Source organism: Gavia stellata, chromosome 6 (genome assembly GCF_030936135.1).
Source record: "Gavia stellata isolate bGavSte3 chromosome 6, bGavSte3.hap2, whole genome shotgun sequence".
NCBI lineage: Eukaryota > Metazoa > Chordata > Aves > Gaviiformes > Gaviidae > Gavia > Gavia stellata.
This window is the reverse complement of record NC_082599.1, coordinates 45,411,570-45,436,180: the sequence shown is the minus strand read 5'-3', so window position 1 is coordinate 45,436,180 and position 24,611 is coordinate 45,411,570. Positions and strand designations below refer to the sequence as shown.

Genomic DNA, 24,611 nt, shown 5'->3' with positions numbered 1-24,611 from the left:
TCATCTCTTCTTTTTGTAACAAATGGTAACCATATTTTCGTGCACTGACTTAAATTATTTTATCTGGTATTTGGGGGAACAATGAACTCTCTTTTCTTCCCCTTCCACCTCCTAATTTTCTGTGAAATGAGAAAAACAGTCATTCAGAGGTATTAGCATTTCAGAGTGTCTCCAGTACACTCAACTCATGGCTGTCTCCTCTCTGTGCTGGGTGGCTGCAGAACGGTCCCACAGGGGCCCTGAACATGTTCTCTGGGTCTGTGAAGCTGGTCTGCACACCAGCTCTGAATTGACTCCTTTCGTATGAGAAGCCCCGGGGGCTCTCTGAGGGATCCTAACTGGTCCTTTGGTGATGAGAATGCAATAATTTGCAACCCTGGGGCTGCACAGGTGCTATTGTGTGGGTATGGGGAGGATGTATAGTCTTGTCTCAGGAAAACAGCAGTCACAGAAGGATTTTGTGGACTTGGTGCTCTGTGGTTTGCACAGGGGATAAATTCTATTCCTATGTGAAGGAGGTGGAAGGAAGGTTGACTTTTGCAGCATTCTACTGACAGAAAAAAAAAAACTTGGAATGAAACTCTAGGAAGCTTTGCCAAATTGAGGCCCTTGCGCCTTTCTTGAGTTGTCATCACGGGGCTCCTGTGCCAGGGTTGCATCGTGAGATTGTAGCAGAACTGGGTTGGTGTGGGATGTGCCGGCTGATCTGAAGCCCTCGGGGTTAGAGGTAGCGAGGCAGCTGTGGAGCCCAGATCAGTGCCATCCCACAGTGGGCAATGGTGCTCTCTGAGGACCGTCATTGTTTTACCTTGTGCGTGTAAGCTGCTCCTATAGCTGCCCTTCCTGCAGCTGTCCAAGCTGTGGCTCCCCTTCCCTGTGAGGATTTTGGTATGTAGTTCAGAGGATCAGGAGTTTTGTCTTTTCTGATACACAGTGGGAGTTTGAACTGAAGGGGGTTGATGACTGAGGAATGCAAATGAGGGAATAACAGATTATTTTTAGGTGAATGCTTGCAGTGAACATTCTAGGGTGCACTAGGGATTGATGAGGTGATTGCCCAGCAGAGTCTCTGGCGTGATATGTGATGGTTATATATGTTCCTTAACCTTGCTAATACTTGATATTTCAGTGCTAAAGGATATATGTAGGATAAAAGTAATGTCTGCCGCTCCTGTTGGTCCTTTGCGTAGGATGAATCTCATTGAGAGTAAAAGCAAAGAATGTGGCCAAACAAAAATTATTTTCAGCAGTTGTTTAATTGTTAGTGCAAGATTTTTTTTGCTTTTGCACACAGCAAAACTGTAATGTGGAATGGAAGCCACCTTCTTGGTTGGCACCTTTTTAATCACAGCCTCTCCCTCTGCAAGGGTATGGTAACAGGAGCTTCTCTGAATGCTTTATTGTATGAAGGTATCAGAAATTGCAGGTGGGCTAAACGACAATCTCATGAATGAATAATGAGTGCTAGTGTGGTCTGTTGGTAGTGGCCTTTTAAACAAACCCTTTCTATGCTCCACAATAAAGTTTCCTTCTAGTTACAAATCTTCCTGGGGGCATGATGACCGTTCTGCCCTGCCAGCTGGTACCTGCTGTGGTTTCTGAATGAACCAAGTGTTTCCTAGCATTCTGGGTTTTTTTGGCATGTTTAATAAATAATAGCAATGAATTGGCTGTAGTGCAATAATAGTGACTACAAGATAAATAGCACAGTGACTTTTTTTGTCATTTTATAGGGAAGGAAAATAAAATCTTCAAGTTTCACCCTTAGTTAATAGACCCCTACAGCATGAGTACTGTGTATCTGATGAAAAACAAGATAAGATATCTTTCTGCCTTATCAGCCAGAAAACAGAAGCTGCTTAACAGTACAAGCCTTTATTTTACCTCAGAGGAAAGGTAAACTTCAGCTGTAGTCTGAAACATGGGTGACAATTTCAATACTGGTTTAACCTATCTGGGGAGATATTTAATGGTATTTGTTATATCAGGTATAAGTGGAGAACTCCCATGTCATGCAGAGTTGCAAAGGATATGGGCATTAGGGCATATGCAATGTTTCTAGAAAAGAATGACAAACATACCTGGGTTACAAATATTTGATGAAAGAATTGTTTAGTGGCTGTTTTAGGGTATGAATGAAACATCTATTGCTTTACACTTCTGCTTATGTTGGACAGCTTATGTAGATTTTGTGGAAGAGCGGTAGTGCATGGAAGTGTCCTTACTTCGTTCCTTGTAGTCCAAAAGATGCATTTTTTTGGGGGGGACACCTGAATAGGTGTGCAAGTACCACAGAGGAAAGCATGCTGTCTGCCAAAGAAGGGCAATGATGCTGTCTTACTTTCCCTGCCGATTCCCCTGTCTCTCTGCCCTTCCCTGCTGCTTCCTGCGGCAGCAGCTCTTCACCAGTACAGTGTTTGTGCTCTTACTCTGAACGGACCATGTGTGCTGGGAGAGGTACATCTGGACAGTGGATGCAGTTCCGCTCTCTTTTCCCTCTTTTGGGCAGACCAGATGAACTGGCTGCAGTCAGTCCAAAGATCTGTGGGAAGGCATCAGCTGGCTTTACCTTCTTCCCCTTGAAAGTGCACTTAAACTGAATTGTGCCTGCCGGACAGGAATGTATTAGCCATTGTTTAACAAGCTTCAGGTTGCTGCATATGACTTATGAAAATAAATGAATAAACTGATTTACATGTTTGCAGCTGATTTGCATCTAGCCATAAAACTGAAGCCTGTGATCAAAGAGAACTCGAGGACAGAAGGAATTACCTGGCCATCTTTGTATTTTGGGGACTTTTCTCTGGGTAGCCCAGTGACTTTTGTATAAGCACATCCTCTAGAAAGGCATCTATTCTTGACTGGAAAATATCATGGAACTATAAAACTACCATTTTCCTTGGCACCTTTTTTCAATGGCTAATTAGCCTTCCTGTATGAAAGGAGATTGATTGAAAAGGGAGGAAAAAAGGTGGTGAAAAAATACCTTTCCACACTAAAATAGTGCTCTCTATTTTTCCCTTTTCACATGCTCATAAGCTATCATCAAGTCACCTCTCATTCTTTTATTTATAAACTAAATAGGTTCACATATTTAAGTCTTCATTAGCCATTGAATCATTTCTGTGGCTGTCATCAACATCCTTCCAGTTTTTCATTACCATTTTAAGAAAAAAACCCAAGAAAGGTGAACATCTGAATTGTGTGCCAGCACCTGAGTTTCCACTACTGCATGTGGAGATAAAATTGCCTCCTTAATGCCTTTGCACTTGTTCATGAAATTGTGGAGCATAGTAACTTTTTTCTTCTAGTGTATTTCTTTGGCATCTCAAGCTGATGAGGCTTTGTAAAATATATATATTGTGATGATGAATGCTGAAATGAAAACTTTTCTTGTGTGTATACATGACTATTTCAAGAACAAAATAAATTGTCAAGACATCTTGGGTTTTTTTTCCTGTTGGCCCATGGAAAACAGACTGACATCCCAGATTAACCAGTGGTCCTAGGATCTGGGGATCTGTGTTAAAGAGCAGCCCTGCCTGTTTTAAAACATCCACATAAATGACCTAATTACTAAACGTTGTAGTCTGTCTCTTGACAGAACTTTTTAAAGCTGGTTTTGGCTCTGATGTAGAGTGGAAACAGTTGCAGAGGAGTCAGCTTCTTTCCAGGAAGGATTCTTGGTTTCCGATATGTGACCTGGAAGCTCATACGAATTTTGTTTTATTGTTGACTGCTACAGTTTTTTCAGAGTCACTGTTTTTAGGATAGTCATTCATTCTGAGCTGTCTGTGCTTTTCTTCCTATATGCACAACTTACATTTTGGCTGTATTAAAAAGCCATTGCTAGAGTGGGTTTGAGCAGTCCATGTCTGTGCAGTGGCTTGTCTTCCTTGATTTTCTCCCTTTGTGAGTTGCTCACTCGCAAATGGTATCAGCTGTCATTTATTGACTTCCAGAAAACCAACAATGAGGATTAGCATCAAGGCTAATCCTGATCTCTATGAAGCCTCACTAGCAGCAACATTTGATTGACGCCCTATTTACTACATGTGGAGGGAGATATGCTATTTATTCAAATCTTGCTTAGTTTTACTGTATTGCTATTTTGTGGTCCTAATTTTTTTTGTGCTGTTGCTGTGTGAAGTGTTCCTGCTATTTTTCATCTAAATGGCTTGTCTAAGGCTTTCTTATTAATGCTCTAAGTGAAAGTATATCATCAAGAAAACTTGTAATATCAGCAAAATAATGAAGGCAGGCCAAAAAAATGGTGTTTGGCAAAGATACAAATGTAACTGAACACAAAAGACTAAATTTTAAATCTGTTTCTATCAATTTCAAAATTACTATATATTCCTATCCTTTAATTAATTGTATATTAAATCCAGTACGAGTGTTTCTTTTTTTTTTTCAACGTTATGTTCATACTGGCTTAAGCATCCTTATTTCACTAGGTCTCTCTCCTTACCACTTCTAATACTGGTGCTTGTTTTCTGAAATTTCCATGGTATCCCAAAAATTATCCAAAGATTCAGTGAGCCTTTTTTAATCTTGGGTACAAGCCATGCGGGCCTGTACATCTAAAAATTTGCCCTTAGTAGATCTTTAACATCCCAATAGCTGCTGATGGCTCAGAAAGTTCATCAGATTTGTGGTAGGAATTCCTCCCTGCAGAAATTGAAAGCTTATTGAACACTTCTGCCCTGCTTGCATTTTTGATGATTAACCATAGGTAGGGCTTCACTCGTCCCTGATGTACATACTAAAGTGTTTCTTCTTTCCTTAGTCCTGTCAAACAAGGATTTCTTTTCTTTCTGATAAATTTTATCCATGTCACATTTGCATTGATTGCTATCTGATCTGCATCCCTTTCAACGTGTTAAATGCTGCTGTGCTATCTTCAGTTGGCCAATAAACCAAGATGGGCTTTTAGATAAAGCTGTCTTCTTTCTTGATTGAAAGATTGCAGTTTTTGACCATCTAATCTCTTCCTATAGAGCTTTAAGCTTTCAATATAGCTTTAAACTGTATTTTCCATCTGAAGTTTTTTGGAAATTAAGTCTTTTGAAACACCCTTTGGGATTGGGACCATCCTTTTCCTTTGGCTGCAGTGAATATAGTCAGGTTGTGATCAGTTCAGAGGGAAGTGCTGATTTATAGACTAATGATTAATTTCTCCGTGCCACGGTATGGTTGGAAATGAAGATGTATCATACTGCAAAACTGATTGTTGTGTGAGATGGGGACTGTCCGGATGGGCTAGGTCAGCGTGTGTGATAACAGGATTTGGTGACTGGGGAAGGGAGGGAAGACACAGCCAGTGCTGGGTATCCGTGTATCTTAGCTGCTTGAATGATGCCTCAGTTTGGTTAATATAATGCAGTTTTCTACAGAGACCCTGGACATAGCATCTGGGCTTGGGAATCAGGTTAAATTTAGCAATCAACAGTAGCTATGAGGTAATTGTGTTCATCTCTAGGGCTCACTGCTCAAGCTCCCAAAGCACTCTGCTGGAAGTGGTGAGGGATGGTGGTTAGTACCTGGCTGTAGGACCTGCCCTGCATGTCCAACTCTGGAAACCACGTACGGGAAATCTGCAGTGCCGGTAGCTGTGTCAGGGCTTAGAGCTCAGGTCCAGCCGGATGACGAGCTACACGTGCATTTGGGGGTTACACCTGCAACATATTTTTTTCAACAGAGGTTTTTAAGCTGTAGCTAGTAGTAAAGCCAGGTGACCATTGGGGGGCACCAGAACAACAGTAATACGTTGGAACTGCTGATTAGTGCACACGCTGTTAATGTCTATTTGGTGCAGTCAGGAAAAAAAAACTATGTTTGAGGAGGGAAGGCAATTTCTTCCAGTTCTTAAATCAACATCATTTCCTCAGTAATACTGCCGGCTCTGTTTTGAAGGCATGAGCTGTTAAGAAATAAACTATAGCAAGCATGAATTATCTCCTACTTTCCAGGCAGCACTAGCTTTTTCTTTCTTCTTCTTTTTTTAATCCTTTGTATAAAATTATGTATTGCTTGCAAAGTTTAGACTAGAAAGTTATTTTGAGTAAGATATTTTGAATAATTATCACTGGGAGGTCAGTGTCTAATAAAATAGATTTCACAGTTCTCTCCTTCCGAAGCATTTGAATGTCCTATATAGGGTCTAAATCCAGTATTGTTCAAGGAGTTAGTATACAGTTTTAACAGCAATTGAGTGTTGGGGTTTTTGGGGTGGGGTTTTTTGGGGATTTTTTTTTTTTTTTCCCTTCATGACAATTCAGCTGATGGTCTGAACTTCAGACATGAAGGGATACCTAAAGACATCACTTCCGGCTAGTTGCTCCATGTGGATTTTAGCATGGGTAGATATTGAATAAAAGTGACTATAGGCTACTGGTAAGTCATGGTGTCAAAGTATCTTTTCTTGCTCCTTGACCTGGCCTCACAAGGACTGGCAGGAGCCTGCCTGCCTTTATTGTGGGGAAAAGTAGTATTTTTCCATTTAAAAAGAAGGCTCTTCTGCTGTCTACAGGCAAAGGCTTCTTCCAAGTATGTCTTCTGTAATATTCTGAAATTATTCCTGCTGATCTTTGAAAATTTACACTATTATTATTTAATATCGAAGGTATGACCCTGTTTCAGTAAAAATGTGTTTTCTGTTTTGTTTTAGCTTTTTTAAGTTCCTCAGTGTGAAGACAGTGAGTTCTTGTGTGTTGAATCACAGCATGCTTTCTGAAAGGCAAGGCTACTTGCTTGGCCGGCGTTGTTGGAAAGCATTGTACAAGTTATCCTGAGTCACCTGCAATGATCAAAACCTAAGGGTGCCAGGGACTTTCATCCTTTCATCCCCAGTGGTATTGGTGGTCTTCCTTTGTCCAGTTGTCTTGCTGATTTACCGGCCTTGAAGTCCCCATTGCATGGATCAATGTTGAAGCACAATCAGAATGTGAGTTTCTGTTATAACAAAACACACAATCAATTTTTGTAAGTGAAAAATTTTGCAAATAGTATTTCTGACAATCTTGACTAAAAATCAGACAACAATGAAATGAACGTAACATTTGGACACCTGGAAAAGACACAGAGACTTGATGAAAGGACTCCTTGCCTGAAACCGTGTTGCTTTTTCTCACTATGCAATTTGGCCTGAACAGGATACTACTTCCCTATACAGGTCTTGCCTTACTTACATCCCTAGACCATCACAGTCACAGCACTAGTAGAAAACATGAAACATCTGGCTTTCATCAGAGAGCTAGGGGCATCTGGAAATTCCCGCTTTTTCAAGTTCACTAAGCCTATCTGAGATCTTCTAAAATGATGGAAAGAACTGTTAATCCTACTGTTGCTTAATTTTAAACCGGGAAGTCACTCCTTAAATTTGCGCAGTTTCTCAATTCATGCACTAGATGGTGATCAAAAGCAGTCCAAGTTGTACGCTCTCTTCTGCTTCCCAAAGTCACAGTTGACAGTGGAAAATGAAAACACATGAGACTGGCCATTTTTCCTACCAAGCTTTTAAACTTTTTTCTCTGTCCCTGCATGATTAATCTTTTTAGCAGAATCCTCTTAAAGATTAAGGTAGAAATGAAAGTGTTCAGTGTTGCTGCTGAATTCATATCTCCTGTTGGAATCAGTTGTTTGATAAACATATAGTTAGTACTTTTGTCTGTGTGATCACCAAATATTCATAAAATATCCCATACCTTCAAGCTGGAATTAGTGGTGTTTCCACAATACAGAAATTCGAATATACCAGTTCTTAAAATAGTTGTTATGGACTGAAATCCAGTCTCTAAATGCAGAAGTTGATTACTGGTGGTTAGTACAAGGTAGTAATGGAGAAGGGGGAGCACTACTCTGAAAACATAATTACAGATTTTTATAAGATTAAAAAGAAACCAAGGAGAAACCATTTCCCTACTGCCCACCCTGAAATTATAAAAGCTGCTCTAATCCTGTACCTTGGAAATGCTACTGGCTTCAAAAGGAAAGGTTGCAAGATGTATTTTGGATGCTGTAACTGGAAAAATTAATTCCACTGAAAAGAATCAGTCAAAAATATTCCTTTTACTAAAAAATCAAAGTATAATTTTCAGGAATGGAGGCTGATAGATGGATGTAGGCAGATTAGAGACATGGGGAAAGTTAGTACAATACTGCGTAGAGCGATGGTAAGTAGAAAACATTAAAGGTGCAGTGTTTAGATAATAGAAGGAGACAACATACAGGACTGTATGATAGCCATTGTGGGCTAATAGTGTAGTTCAAATAAACAGTTGAAAGAATGGTGTCACGTAAATAGTAAGTCTTAATAGCTACGAGCCTTTTTTGTCCTCTGTAAGTAAAGCAGCAGAAGTCTGTCTGGGGACTAGTGCTCTGAGCCATTCTTCTGCATACACCCTTCATCTGGCGGGGTTAAAAGCTTGTGGAACCATCCCTTTTGCTGCTCCAGTTGTCCCACAGGAGATGGCTATGGCAAAAGATACCGTGCTGCAGAGCCATCTTCACATGTGGAAAGATGGAGGAGATCTGACGGTGCATGTAGCAATGGTATGGTTTAAATTAGGCTTAAATTGAGAGTTGTCTTTTTTTCTTACTGAGAACACCACAGACACGCAATGCTGAGGCCCTATCGCAGAAGCTGGATGAAGAGATCCCCCTTGGGCAATAATCTCAAGTTAAATATTTGTAAGTCTCTGCAACTTCTGTGAGGCAGGCAGTGAAGGCACAGATCGTCAGTGGTTAGGAAGTTGGATAACAGTAAATAAGTATCTGCTCACAGGCAATTGTAGGGTTAAAAAGAGCAAAAGGAAAATTGATGCGGCTACAACATGTTTTACACTGGTGATCCATGTAGCAATGAGGAAATGCATGGAAAAGCAAGACTCCAGACAACTGAGTTGATGATATGATTCATACACTGACTTTTTAACTCAGCACTCAGCCCTGTTATAATGAGAATCATCTGAGGGAAGTGAAATAACAACTGTTTGAAGCTTGTAGGAGGGCAGTAGCCTGTAGCCATGCTAGATGTGGAGAGTCAATTGCTCTGTAGCACGTTGGAGAGATGGAGGTTGTGCCATGTACTAGATGGAGTTCTCTCTTTGGCTTGTTTTTTATATCTATGTTTTTTGGAGGAGTCCATTGCAAGTCTGACTTTTGTTCTAAATTGGTCCTACACAGCTGCATATATACACTTGCATGCACGTAATAGATGCATGCAAATAATCTGTGCACACATGAAAAATGGATCTGTGCATGAACACATAGCCAGCTTGGCAGCAGTGCACCAAAGGGATTTGTATGCACTAAATTTATAAAAACTGTCTCTGAATGTATGAAAGGAAGTAGCATCAAGAGAGTAAAGACACGCCCTTATTATGGTGTTAGCACGTATTCTCACAAATGTTCTTAGTTAAAGATGGCTCTTCCTCAAACAGAATCAGAACTGCAAACCTCACATTATCTCATTCTGTGCATTTTAAGTTTTTGAGCTCAGAGAACTTAACATACAATAGGATAATGAGGTAAAAGCATCTGTGGATTTGATCCTAGTCTGAAGTTCCATTACAAGTTCATGCCAGATGAAGCCAGATGAACCTCCACCCCGAAGGCAGAGTTTTCTAATGATCAGTATGCATGTGTGGGACCAATGGGATGCTCCTGGGATCAAATGCAAATGAGTTCTTATGTATAGAAAATGATTCAAAGCACATGTCCCCTCAATTTCAGTGAAAATTGCCAACCACAGTAAAGACTTCAAAGCAGTGGCACTCCAGTACAATGTCAGAAGGTGGCTGAATTCCGGTGTCCTTGGGACCCAGGACACCTCCTTTTCCAGCTCAATAGACATGAGGCCAGTGTGGTTCCCTGTCCCCATATCCAGTGACTACACATGTGCACACACACACACCCCCCCCAAAAAAATACGCAATATACACACAGCTGGCCACACAGATCAACACAGAGAGCAGTGTCTTTACTGGCACCCCTGTAAATGCATATAATGGTCATACAGATATGAACAGTATGAACCACCCAATTCTCTTCAGCTGATAAGGACTGAAATCTTGTGGGGTAAATATATGCGCATTATGGTCTCCCTGGTAGCTAGTCTTAGATATTGAGTCTATCCAGCTGCTGGCACCTTGGTCTGCAAACCTTCTAGGTTGCAGGTACTCAGACCTCTTATCCTCCTAGCTGGCTCGTCCGTCTTGAAGTTCACTAGTGTTCATACATCCACAAAGAAGAAAGAAATAGGGTTTAATAAGAATATAGGATAGTTTGCTGTGATCAAGTGCAGGGCACAGCTAGGTGAGCGTACTGACTGGCAGTCTGTTTGTATCTGACTGCCCTGTTTATCTTCTTTTCCCTTTATTTTCCCCACACTTGTTCCTGCCCAATTCACCTTGACCTCTCTCTGTCCATACTTCTGCCCCTTCACCTAAGCATCCCATAATACGTTTTCTACAGTCACAGAATTTTCTTCCTTCTGTATTCCATAGTAAGTACTGTACCCCTTGTCTGGCATTCCTGTGAGAGTTTTTCATTTCTTTCTTTTTGTGGGTTTCACAACAGGGACAAGTGTCCTCCTTTGATAGTCAGAGGAGAAGTCAGTGCGATGTGCTCTATTTTCCCTGATCAGGTTACTAGGGTTCCTCTGCCTGTTGTTGTTTATCTGATCCTTGCTGGATCTTTGTGTTCTCTGTGGTTAGCTTTTAGTTACATCACCTAACGCACAGCTACCATGTTACTCACCAGAGGAGCACTTGGTTTCCCTTGACTCTGCTTGTACTCTGGATATCCTCCCTCTGCACTGTGACCAGTGCAGCTCTTGGGCCTATCCAGCAGTTCCATAGCCTAGAAAGAGCAGAGGAATGTGGATTTTGGATATCTCTGATTTGAGATAAACTGTCTGCATAAACTTCGTCTTACCTTGCTTCAGCCATCTAAAACTTAGCCAGAGGTCTTCCACTGAAGCCCATGGAGGAGGAGAGAAGCTTTTCTAAATTAAGCCCATCTATCTTAGATGCCTACTCTAGGATGAGGTGAATCACTCTCTGGAGGTGCCTCATTTTCTCCATTAATTAAAGGAAAAGCCTAGATGACTAGCTTAGGCTAGATGTCCAACTTTTAGACTGCCAAAATGATGGCAGTTGAATCCTACTTTCCACATTTTACCTTCAGTGCTGGAGGCCATGTCTCTGGGTAACACGTAATGTACAGTTCAATGCTTAACACTTCCTCTCAAGCTATTACTCCCCTTACGTGTGAGACTCTTACAGAAATAAGCAACTATTGCCTGTAAATGATGCAGGTCCTGATGGAAAAATACTGTCAAGGATCGATATAAGTCAATATACAGAACTGAAACTTGGGAACTGATGTGTGTGGCATAAAGAAGATGGAACGACCGTGATTTGATTTTTCTGTGATCCCTCATGTCCTCACTAAGTCTTCACCAACAGTGATGTTCTCACCAGTCACCAGCCCTAGGTGTGTGCTGTGAGTGCATGGAGTGTTAACCACTGGAGGAGCTGTCATCTGCACTGCAAGTGGGCCACTCTGTATTGCAGCCTGATGCCTGAGTTTAGCTGTGGTTCCTTCAGGAAGGAAAGCACTTTGACCCAAATGGCGGCGAGTTTGTGTGTAATCTGCAAGAGTATTTGCAAGACAAATTTGCACTAAAAATACCCTGTCCTGCTCACTAACTCACTAATGTACCTGAGTGATGTCTAGCTTTGGCATAGAGTTGTGGTTAAGACCTTGGTCCTTATTTCCTTTCTGTGTGCCTCAGTTCCTTCCAGAGATTAAGGTGGAGATGATAGTGTTTCCTCTTATCTATGAAGTACATTGAAATGTGGGGATGGAAAGCACTGTAAAACTCCAAAATAGAAGGAATTTTTCACTTATACTTAGGAGTATGACTCCTTTTTCTTTTCCCTTTTTCTTTTTCTTGACAGCAGCTACTTATTGATTTGTGTCCCTGCTCCTTACCTGCCTGGTGAATGAACAGTAGATGGATGTGGCTTTAGGAGTATCAGGTTTTTAAGACAAATGAGAAAGCTGAAAAAATGGTATAGCTCAAACAAAGCATTTGATTCCTTAGCTGTGCTTGTCCTGGCAGAAGAATGGAAGGAGGGTCTACAGCAGCATGAAGGAAGAACACAATGAAATGTACAATAATATAGTCATGGTAGAGAAAAAAATAAGTATTTACATCCCCAGATATTTAAATTTATTGGAAATTATTTGATTTAATTATCAAACCACAGTAATTATGACCCATGCAATACTAATGACTATTGGCAACAAGGCTCACGAGGACACACAATCTAATTAGCCTTAATGGGATGGATTTAATAATACATTGGATTAACATCTGTTAGAACCAACTATCAAGATTTATTGTTCTCTGAATAAATATTGACCTCTTGCTCTCAGGTCAATAAATCTTAAACTTGCCTCCACTTAAATGAGTATCTACTTGTTATGTTAGCACTCTTCTGTTCCCTATCGCCAACTTCAGTGGGAGGAGAGGGGTGCTGCACTTCCCTCCTGCTGCATCAAACGCTTCTTTTAAGAAACTGCAAGAAAGCATTGAATTTGCAAATAGAGGAAAAAAGGGTTGGGGCCTAAACTCTTTGTCCTTTTTTCACATAAAACTGCCCTTCCTTACAGTTGCTTGAGAAGTAGAGATTTCAGAGATGTTAAAAAAACCCACCCAATTAATAGTAATGCCACAGAAAAAGTGCATAGCTTGCATCATTTGCTCAATTAAGTAGTCTTTATATTTTGTGTAATGTCATGAGTGGTGTCAGAAATATTTTTGGAGGTGAGTGGGAGGAAATCCTGCTCCTTCATGTGTACTGAGATACAAAGTTTTCTCTAGGACTTCAGATTTCATTTTGTGCTGCAGGTATGTAAGAACAGATTCCTTTCTAACTGTAGGTGTCTCAAGAGGATTGCGATGGAATATGTTTCTTCTTCATGCCTACAAGGGACGAATTTCTTGTTACTCTCCATAGGGATCAGTACGGTCAGAAATATCTACAAGTCTTGCAAAATTTCTTATAACTGAGAAGACTTCCTCTAAAAACAGTAGAAGATACTTGAGATTGATATCCATTCAGCAAATATTTAGACCTTCCTTTCAAATTTAACAGAGTTATAAGGAAACATGTGTTAGCCTAACTCTACTGCAGGTGAATTCAGCTAGAAGACTCCCAGTGACTTCAATGGCAGACTTCTGTAGGTGAATGTTGATTAACGTAGAGAATTTTTTCCTGAGCCACTGATCAATTGGAGACTTTATAAATTTTGTAGGAAGATTATTTGTATTTGTTGAATTCTGTGGAACCTTTGCAATAAAGGAGGTGAAATCTAGCAGACTTTAACGGATGAGTTTTGTATAGTAGATTGTAACTACTTTCAAAGATCAAAAGATTGTTCTTAAGCGTGCTCCCTCTCTCTCATAAAAATACATATGTTGGTGCGGAGGCCTGACAAAAATGTGCAAGTTTTTCACCTTTTTTCACCCTTTTTCTTCTAATTGTACCATTTTTACCTTTTTGGTGTGATTTATAGGTAGCTGTGTGTCCTGGTTTAACCCCAGCCGGCAACTAAGCACCGCACAGCTGCTCGCTCAGTCCCCCTGCCATGGGATGGGGGAGAGAATTGGAAGGGTAAAAGTGAGAAAACTCATGGGTTGAGATAAAGACACTTCAATAGGTAAAGCAAAAGCCGTGCACACAAGCAAAGCAAAACAAGGAATTCACTCACTACTTCCCATCGGCAGGCAGGTGTTCATCCATCTCCAGGAAAGCAGGGCTCCATCAAGTGTAACGGTTACTTGGGAAGACGAATGTCATAACTCCAAATGTCCCCCACTTCCTTCTTCCCCCCAGCTTTATATGCTGAGCATGATGTCATATGGTATGGAATATCCCTTTGGTCAGTTGGGGTCAGCTGTCCCGGCTGTGTCCTCTCCCAACTTCTTGTGCACCCCCAGCCTACTCGCTGGTGGGGTGGTGTGAGGGGCAGAAAAGGCCTTGACTCTGTGTAAGCACTGCTCAGCAGTAACCAAAACATCCCTGTGCTATCAACACTGTTTCCAGCACAAATCCAAAACACAGCCCCATACTAGCTACTATGAAGAAAATTAACTCCATCCCAGCCAAACCAGCACACTGTGGCACTAAGGGAAATTGTGGCATTTGTCATGTCCAGAGTAAATACCAGGTCAGACTGGCAAAAGAATAAAGTTCTCAGACCAATTTGTTGTACAGGGTTAGAGGATTTAGTCTGTGCCTCTGAATGCTGAGCCATATCTATAGGGGTGTAGGGTAGGCCTGTGGTTAGCAAATTTTTTATTCCATGTATTTGTTTTGAGGTAAGTATATTGTTACAAATCTCTGCAAGAGGGATGCTAAATTTTGAGCCCAGTGTGCCTTTCCCCTCCCAGCTGCCCTTAAATTAGATAAGGATTGATTGCAGTCTAGTTCCATTTAGCTAAGACTTTTATTAATCATCATTACCTATATTTTGGTTCTTTAGTTTGTAAATACTTGTAGGTGCAAATCATTATTTTCCTTTCGCTTTCCCCCCTTTCAGACTGCAAGAAAATTTGAAACCCTAGGGATCCTGCTTTGTTACTTCTGTTTCCTGATTGTCCACCTACTTAAGCAGGGAGATTTGTAACATATGTTGCATTTTGGTTGTGGATTAAAAAAAAAGGAAAACATGCTCACTGGGAATGAGTAGAGAAGGAAAGCTGAGCTAGAATGAACATTCTTCTGGGACAAGATGTGCATGGGGAAAGTGTTGTTTACTTTCATAGGGCTCCATGTGGAAGGGTTTGGTGGCCTTTATTTCATGTCTAGATCAGGCTTTAAATAAATGAGTCTCAGGTAGGCAAAACAATTCTAATAACTGACAGTTATTGGTCCTATATTTCACTGGGTGGAGGGGAAAAGGGGATAATTTTCTTTGTTAAATTGAGTGATCAGATCAGACAGCAGCCTTGGTTTTGTGGCAGCAGTCTGGGTCATGGTAGACAACACCCCCCCCACCCTCTCCAAAAGATTGTAAGCAGCCTCTGTGAAGGTCATTATGATGTTTTTAAAGGAGGGGAAAAAAAAGACACGAAGATATCTAGGTTTGTTGTAATACTAATTTTTCTTTAGATCTGGTTAAAGAATATGAATAAAGATGCATTACTGTTCTTTAATCCTTACTGTAATGCAAACACGGAAGGTGCTTCTACCTTATGCCAGAAGCTGACTTGTGTAAGTAGTAAATAAGATCTTAACAGTTGGGAATCATTCCAGGTTTTTGAAGTGACATTCCTTTTTCTACAACAGAAGTGTATTGAGTTTTTGAACTTGTGTCACTGTATAATGTAATCTTCCTATTGTAAAGTGCTCCTCCCAGCCCCAGACGTTCACATTGCACTGTGATTTCTTTTTCCCCCAATGGAGTAGAACAGAAGCTCATCCCTATGCATACAAACTAAAAAGGATATTGTTTTGGTTAGTTACTCTTGCTTTCAAGATGACAAGCTATCCTTTTCATCCTGGATAGAGAAGGGGAACTTGTCTTTGGCAGGGTTGAAAGACTGGAAAACCTAGTCACTAAAATGGGAACTTAACAAAATGTTGCACAGAAGAACCTTGTGTATACTATGAAAGCTTTTAAAATAATTGTTTTTATAAAACCAGTAGCGCTCAACTCTTGTTTAAACAGATCAGAGCTCTAGATTCATAGCGTTGTGTGCTTGCCTTTGGAGTTTTCTTAATGCCTACACTTTCCACGTGGCTTATCAATAAGACCTTGGTAAAGCACAACAGAAATAACAGAACAATAATAAAAATCCATGTGAATTGTCTTGAAAAGCAACATGTACTCAGGCAGAAGAAGACATGGGACTGTGCACCTAGAAAACTGTGTTGTTCACCAATGTACATTTTAGCTGTAAGTAAAAACATACACAAACATTTTTAAGTGCTGATTCTGTTCTGGGTGCTGTCTGTTCTGGCTCCTCCTTTTCAGAGGCAAATACCATTAGTGTAAAAGCCTTTGTCTGAAGACTATTTTTTGTTGCGTAAATGACCAGCTAAAGAAGTCATTTAAGGCAATCAAAATCCGAAGCCAGCCCGCCATCTCCTATTAGTCAGGTCATTTTGAGTGATTTGTGGGATTCCTTAATGTGTCTTCTGGCACAAAGCAATGGGTGAGAAGATGATGTGCAAAATATGATAGCATAGATGTACTGCACAGCCCTGAGTTGAAGGCGCACGGAGAATGTTGGTATTGCGACAAAAATACAGCAGCATCTGTTCTACTTTGATATGTTAGTTACTCTGAAGAATGTGGAAGTGGTTACTGCTATTTTGACAAATGCACTTATTTCTCCTTTTGTTGCCTGGTGTGGCATAAGGGGAACACTGGCGCAACAGTGTACGGCAATAATTTATTAGTGGTTTAGGGATGTGGGCCCAGAACAAATTCTAGACAAAAGAAAAACATGTTTGGGTTTTACAGAGTGCCTTGGCTACAGGAACAAAGCTGTGATTGGGTGTGCAAATATTTGGCATTTCGATTGTCCCAGTTGGGGTGACAGCTGACAAATGGTCTGAGTTTGTTTTTAATTATCACCAAAAGGGAAAAAGCCTGTTGTTTTAAAGCCAGCAACTGATGTTGCAGCACAAGGCAAGAAAAGATATTTAAGAGTGGAGGATATACTTTCTTAGTGTTATAATATGTGGAAAGCACTATTTCTTCCAAATATTTATAGTATTTAGCTAGTTTTGTGATTACAAGCAACCAAGGAAAGTGTTTTGTTCACTTGTATTGCATCCAATGATCGCTATTAAAATGCCAGCTACTGTTCTTACTTAATACTGACTGGTATCATTGACATCAAAGTTATCTTCTGCAGTCACACTGGGAAATGCAGCAGATATGCTGTGACAGATGTTTGCAAGACCTATTTGGTACAGAAATTATTTAATATATATCATACTAGCATACAGAGCACCCATGAGGTATCAGGGCCGATTACGATAGATGTCTGAACACATAGAGACTTCACTACCCTGAAGGGTTATATGCCTCCTGTGAAGGGAAAAAGAAACCTGTTACCCGAAAGAGATGGAATGATTTGTCCAAACAGGCGCTGGCAGGGTTAGGGACCAGTCCTATTTGTCGAGTCTGTATCTAGTACTTCAACCACTGTGCTATCATTTAGGCAAGATAAGAAACAATATTGTGAAGACACACTGAAATGAATAGTCCATATGTGAAAGTTTAAAATTGTGTCCAAATACTTCACTGAATTGGGGTTTTGTTTATTGTTTTGGTGGCAATTGCTGTATAATAGTTGTTTTCTTAGGAATATACATAAATCGAAACTGGTCATTTCTAGCAGGAATCATAACTTGTCAGCATTTGAATAGCCAATAAGTTGCCTTTTAAGTAACAATCATGAACTTCCAAATAAAAATTTGCCCCTTCTGGGGGAGCCAAAATAGAATTTTGTGGTCAGATGAGACTGTTCTGTGTAAACTTGTCTTCCACTGCAAGGAATAATTGAGGCAAGAACACAGAATGTGTTTTCCATATTTGTAAAATCATAAGGATGTGATCTTTCCATTTTGTCAAACAGGCGACTTTTTTTGTCTTCTAGCTACAAATCTTCAGCCAATTTCTAGTACAGTATTCAGTACCTCAGAATATTTCATCAAGGCTGTATTTAATGAAGAGAAATAGTTTGAGCTGCTAATATGCTCCTGTCCTTCCCATACTGCCTAGCCTGCTTTTGTGGATCCCTAGAAAGGTTATTGATTTACTGCAAGTGTGGCTTTCTCTAGTAAAAGCTGAAGGCTGTTTGCAAACTGCCACCTGAAGCAGACACATAAGGAGGAAATTTAGATAATTGCATTCTGCTTCCATTGAAGTCCCTGGCAGTTTTGAAATGAATTTCAGGAGGAGCAGAATGGGGTCCAGTGACTGGGGGTCGCTGTTGTCAGCAGCTGGAATAGCTCTTCAGCTTTATGTTGCATAGATGCTCAGTGGCCTGGGAACTGTTCAAAAGATTTGGAAAAATGTTTCTGATAGCAGTTGCCAGTATTAACACCAGTTTTTGTAAGTATTCTGACTTTGTAGTACTTGCTGGGCTAGCACGTTTAGAGTCCTCCACACTACTTGAAGCTGTTCACATGAGATTCCCAGCCAAATTTTGCTGACAGAACAGGCAGTCCCCTGAATTTTCTCATACTTTCTGCCTTTTCAGGGAGCCAAAAATTCTACAGATGTTTCAGTTAAGCAGCGTCAGCACTTTTGATCCCACATATTTATAGTTGTACAAATAATGGATTTTTTGGTTTGGCCATTAAATTAAGAAATTGGGAGCAATTCTTGGTTTTAGTTGACCAGAAAAAATTTTTGGTTTCAGGCAAGCTAAAATGAAGCAATTTGCTTAGTTTCAGTTTCCTCAGTCCTTTCCTACTGGCTGCAATAAAAATGGGTCAATTTCCAACTGAATTTAAGTTTTAATTGAAAACAGTGTTTTGAAACAAATACTCAAAATATTTTTGTTTCAAAAATTTAGAAAACCTTTAGGCTTTTCTGGTTTCTTTATTTTTCTGGCTAATGCTATCTTTTCACTTGGACTATTTGTCAAGTTCACAATTTTTTTTCCCCTGAAGCAATATATTTTCATAAATTCATTGCTTAGCAGAATATTTTTACCCAGCGTTGTCATCAATTTGCAACTCATTTCTGTTGCCTTAGTGTTTAAATACAAAATTTACAGAATGCTGCTTTTAAAGAGTATAGCATCTAGCCTACAGTTTTGAAAAGCTGTTGTGATATATGTCAACATCTGGTGTGAATGACGGCAGTACAGGTAGCATTCAGGTGACAGAGGTACACTGTCAGAGGCATAGAAAATAATTTGTGATGGACAGTTTGAAAATACTGGATTAGGTCTAAAATGAGATCCCTTACAGATTAAGGGAGGGCATGGAGAAAGAAATTCATAACCAAGGTTGGACATAGTCTTCCATTATCAGCAAGCTATTCTGCAGTTGTTCAACCTCAGCTTTCTTCCACTTTCAGTGTATCTGTTAATTGCAATTGTCAGAGACAACATTAGAGCAGAAAAATAAGAGGCTAATTAAAACCAGTAGGTGCTTATTTCTTTATTTCAGCAAGAACAAAGTAGCATATTTGTTGGGAAATTCTGTTTCTCCTTAAGACAATTTATTTGGCTATCCATACCCAGCAGCATTAGTGCAGTTGGGGGTGGGGACTCGGTGGATTTACCTCATATGAACAAAAGAGCTACATTACTCTTTTCTGTCCCTTGTCATCAGAAAGCATCAGCTATTTTGGACTAAGTCTAGGAGTTGAACTATAAGCTGGTAATAGCGGGGGCACGCATTTTAGAAGTTAATGGGATGGTGTGATTTGAAAAAGCTAGGCATCCGGTTATCTTACTATGATTTTTTTTTTTTAATTAGAATAAACTTTTACAAACCAATTCTAATTACAAACATCCATACTGTTCAACAGGACGCAGCTTACAGTGAATGAATTCAAAGGCATAATACTGTGCCATGACTAACGGGGTGGGAACATCACCTGTTTAACAGAGCTGCTCTGGAGATTTCACTTTACACAAGAAACCCATATGCTAGGAAATTGTTCCTAGCTTAAGAACCACACTTACACAGCTTGACCGCTGTGAGAGTGGTTTCGGAGGTCTTGCTAGCTGGAAGAAGAAGAAATGATCTCAAATAAGTGTTTCAACAAGTCCTCTGAAAGGATTTTAAGTGTCCAGACTTGGGAACTAGCTCTTGGAGACACTAGGTACATGCTTCTCCTGCTGAGAATGTGTTCAACTTTATTGATGAGTCAGTCTTTAATAGTGGTTGCTGAAGTGCGTTATGTGGTCACGGCCTGAGCTTGGTGGAAATTCCTGAAGCGTTGGGGAAACTTGCATTGAATGCCATTGACGAGTCAATTAGGAGGAACACAGTGGTTTTTAAGGAATTGTCCTGTGGTCTGATTGTGCAGAACCACTCTTCTCAAGGATACTTGAGATATGGAGAGGGAGATATATTGCTTTCCTGATCCTTGTGGGGCACTAGGTACTTCAGCTCTGGTGTCCAAGCTGGCTGTGGCTACTTATCACACTGCTCTCTGTGTGTGTACATGCTGGGAAGGAACATTGGCATCTTCAGTGTGAATATAGATGAGGGTCAGCTGTGATCTGGACTCTTGATAGAAACGGCTTAAATTTTAGGGCTAAAACTTTCTGTTGTTGTAGTGTGGCTGAGTGCTGGCTGAGAGTGGGAGAAGAGATTATCCTGTCACCCAGGTAGATGGAGAAGGAGCTAAACTACTATGTCATTTTTGCTCTACTTTAAAAAACTGCTATTGACAGTAAGGGAAGCATGAGATGTTACAGCCTCTGTGTAGGTCTGGGTGGGGAGACTGTCTTGCACCCATCAGTCCTCAGGCAAAGCAGTTCCCTGGGCCTCTGTTTGCACAGTGCAATGTGAGCAGCTCTGCTGCAGGATGGCCTTCCACTCCTGGGTGGAAGAAGGGCATGTCTGATAGCTGATATGCTGCTGAAGTGAGCATTTCAAATAATAATCTCTAGGGTGGATTGGCAGGGGAGGCCAGTGGTGGGAAGGAAGTGGTGAAGGGAGCAAAGGAGAGAAGACGACTTCAGTTTTAGGATACATTACACTTAAAATTCCAAGACTGTTCCACTGACGGGACACATAAAGAATTAGATATACAATTTGAAGCAAGTTCCGTAGTAAAATAATTGGACTGGTGAAGCAATCTCACTCTCACTAAATTGCTTTCCGAAGAGCCTATCCTGAATGGGGCTGTGCAGCTTCTTCTGATATTTGAGCATCCTTAGGTCTCATTGACCTCAGTGGGAATTAAACTCATTGAACTCCTCACTAGGCAATTAATTCCTTATAGGTCTAATTTTTCTGCTGCAAAGTGGTAGCTGCCTTTACTTTCAGTTAGCAGGCATACCCTGTGCTCCTCAAGTCCAAGCCTTAGCATGTATGTATCATTTAATGCTTCTTTTGTGAGACATGTACTTAAGCATTTGTGCATATATTCTGTTCCTTACTGCTTTCTGTGGATAGGATCCCTTATAGTTTTGTTACACTGACTGCATCATGTTAGCAAATAGAATATGCAAAATACTTGATGGAAAATCTTGCCAAAAATAATCCTGTCAAAAGCCCATAAGACAGTTTTATGTTTTGTTTTGTTTCTTTTAAGTAGGAAGTGTTTGTTTTGCCTTCAAAAAGGGATGGGTGTGCTTCAAATTAAGAGGACAACTTCATTAGCATGGAGGAGGAATGAGATAATGAATGACATAATGAAAATGAGATTTTTCTACCTTTCCATGAGAGAAGACCTACTGAAATGCAGTGTATTTACAGTCCTCAAATTACTGAAACTCTAAATGTTTTTGCTTTCATGGTCTCCATTTGTGCTACTGCACATTTTGGGATGATGGATTATGGTGCACTGGGTGTTGAGATGAAGAGAATCAATAGTGTGATACAAAAGATGAAATAACTCTGATGGAACATCAATAAAGGCTAAAAGTTGCCATAGGGATTTGAATCTTAAAGAAGAGCTTGAGAAAGTATATTAAGAAGAATTCATTTCGCCCCTTGCACTTGCACTGTCTTTATTCCGTGAGCAGAAGTCACTTGGGGGTTCTTGTCAAGTACAGGGGTGGACGAATTTTTTTTTCTGTATGTACATGGTGCCCAGCACAATGCCTCCTGGGTGCAATGTCTTCCAAGCATCGTCATAGTGTCATTGCTATCTCAGCCCACGGCTGGTGTGAATAAAAATGTAAGAGTAGAGCTCTTAATAGCCTCGTGTGCTGTTGAAGGGTTCAACACATGCAAACTGTAAGAGAAGTAGAAGTTTTTATCATGCCAAAGTTATTCACTGTTTAAGAGAACCTGTGTTGCAGGTCTTTTCACTAGTGTGCATAACCAGGAGTATTCCCAACCGAGTCCTCCCATTTGACTCCACCACTGGCAAATTGTGCAAGAACAATTATAAGGCCCAGATTTTGCCCTTGTGTTAGCACTGCACAGTACTGCATTCAGTGATTTGTTAGGCTGCAGTTTGGAATATTTGATCTGAAGAAGAGGATTTTTTGCTGAGTAACATACTTTCCAGGGTGAAGAAGGCTGTCACATGCAAAATAGCTATCACCTTTATCCAAGCAGAACTCCAGTGTTTTGTGTTTTTTTCTCGAGTATGGACTAAATGAGGTTAGTCTGATGTAATTCTGATCTATAAAACAAGAAAATTGAGGAATCCTTGAATCATTTCCTAGGCAGACAGAAACCTGGGTGGGTGATGGTATAGGGATATCATTTGATGACTTCTGTTTCTAAATATGTATGCATTGCAGATACATAGCAGAATTGTGTTTTCATTGGTAGCTTTCATTAGGATCTTTACGCAGGAGGCACACCTGGAGCTCCACATTAAATTTTATTGGAAAAGGTGCTATTGAATGTGACTGAAGGTATCACAGTATGCCTCTTAACATTTCTGTTGTACTTCTGAGTGTTCCTGTCCTCATTGTTATCTTTCTGTTTCCTAAATGTTTATCAGAACTACTTTCACAACTTATTTCTCATTTTTTGCTTGCAGCAATATGCAAAACCCCAAAATTCTGATTGCACATCACATTCTGAAAGGATATTCATTGCTTTCAGGTGCATAATTCATACTGATGTCACACTCTGGACTTTAATTAGAATTCTGACCCTATCACTCTCATAGTTTAAATAACAAACACTAAATAAACCACATAGCTTTGTCACAAAGATAAACCAAAATCAGAGAGGCAAATTAAGTTAGAACCAGAAACACTCTTCCTCTGAATTCAATATACATCTTGAAACCATGGTAATTTAGACATGTATCTCTAAACAAATATGGGAAAGCTAGGCTGTTAGTGTTGAAAACCTTAGCTGTTTCTATCTAAGCAAGCTGTATGGGACTTGTCTACTAAAAAGTGCCATGTAAAAATAAAGCTATTAAGGCAAGGTTGGCATCATCATTTTTCTTTTGCAGATCAGGTGGTAGTTTCTGGCAGTAACTTCTAGAGCTGAAATAAATTAATGCAGAAACCAAGGTTAGGTCATATAGCTATTTGTTTAGTTCAAAGTCAAACTGTCACAAAAGGAAGAAAAGGAATGCACTGTTCTGAAATACATTAGTTTAATTAGTAATATATTAAAATGCAACACATTTTTAAAAATACTGCATCTGTCAAAATAGTTATTTATGTTGAATTCTATCTTCCAAGGAATAGAGTACTTAATCCAGCAATGTATTTAAGCTTGTGACTGATTTCAAGCATGAGAACACAGAACTACTCACATGCTTAAAGTTAAGCTCAAGTTTAATTGGACAAGGTTAACAGTCGTGCTGGGATGAGATCAAGTGTTCAGCTATAAGGACGTGACTCTGCCAATCTTAATCATGGGTTTTTTTCTGCAGTGAGACACCTATGAGATTTCATCCCATTCAACACAAGAATAGTGTAGCCAAATGCTACTTACGCCTTAAATCTGAGAGATGAAATCTTAAGCTCCAGGAGCAGGCCTTCACCCTTAATCTTGCATCACACTGACTTCTTTGGCAGCTTAAGTTTCACAAGGGTTCAATGGAGAGTGTCCCCTAGGGAGAGTTACTTCGCAGATGTGGAGAAGGGCCATCAAGGGCGAGCAGTCAGGCTTAGCCTAGTTAGCACAAGGAGAGAGATCCTGCCTTTTACCACCTGCAGTTGATGTTCCTCCTGAGTTCAAACTTTTGATCTAAATCAAGAAGACTAGGGACCTTAACCCAAGCTTTCCCATGTCACAGGGGAATGCCCCAAGCAGCAGGCTTTTGAGGGTTTTAGATCTCGCTCTGATTCTGCCAGGAGTCCCAGAAGCTGAGGGTCTCAGTGCACAGTCTGCCTCTAAACCTGCAGGTCTGAGCTTTAATGTTTCTTGGGGTAGGCAGTGGGAAGGCAGGCAAGGGGCGCGAAACTCAGACACTTCAAAAAAACTTCCTAAGTCACAAAATACAGTTCCTGCCCAAATCTGCTGTATTTCTGGGTGTGACATCAACCCTTTTTTGTCTGTGCTTCCAGGTTGCTCCCGTCATTAAAGAAAGGATGATGAAGAAGGGCAGCATGATGCTTGGGTACCAGCCTCACCAGGGCAAAGTCAACTTCTTCCGCCAGGTGGTGATCAGCCCCCAAGTTAGTCGAGAGGACATGGACTTCTTGCTGGATGAAATTGAACTGCTTGCTAAGGACTTGTAGCTGTAGCTCCACAGCTCCAGGTGCTGCTCACGTGTGATATTTATGGAGAGAGAATAGCAGCAGCATTCTGGTGCTAATTTGTGAAAGGTAGTAAAACGCTTGACATATAGCTTGGAAACTGTCATTTTACAGAGTGATGTTGAGAGCTTTGCAGGTAGAACACCCCTTCACAGGAAAGTATTTGCTGACGGGGGCTGAGAGTGGCCGGGGACAGCACCCT

The 24,611-nt window shown here is 40.4% G+C and overlaps 1 protein-coding gene across 1 annotated transcript in view; it reads left to right on the top strand.

Moving 5' to 3' along the window:
• The window catches only part of GADL1 (glutamate decarboxylase like 1), a 113,453-nt gene extending 89,062 nt beyond the window's left edge, over window positions 1-24,391 (top strand). Inside the window, exon 17 of the mRNA XM_059819072.1 lies at window positions 24,218-24,391. Coding sequence (XP_059675055.1) covers window positions 24,218-24,391 — 174 coding nt within the window. The remainder of the gene's footprint in view (window positions 1-24,217) is intronic.
• The last annotated feature ends 220 nt before the right edge of the window (window positions 24,392-24,611 follow it).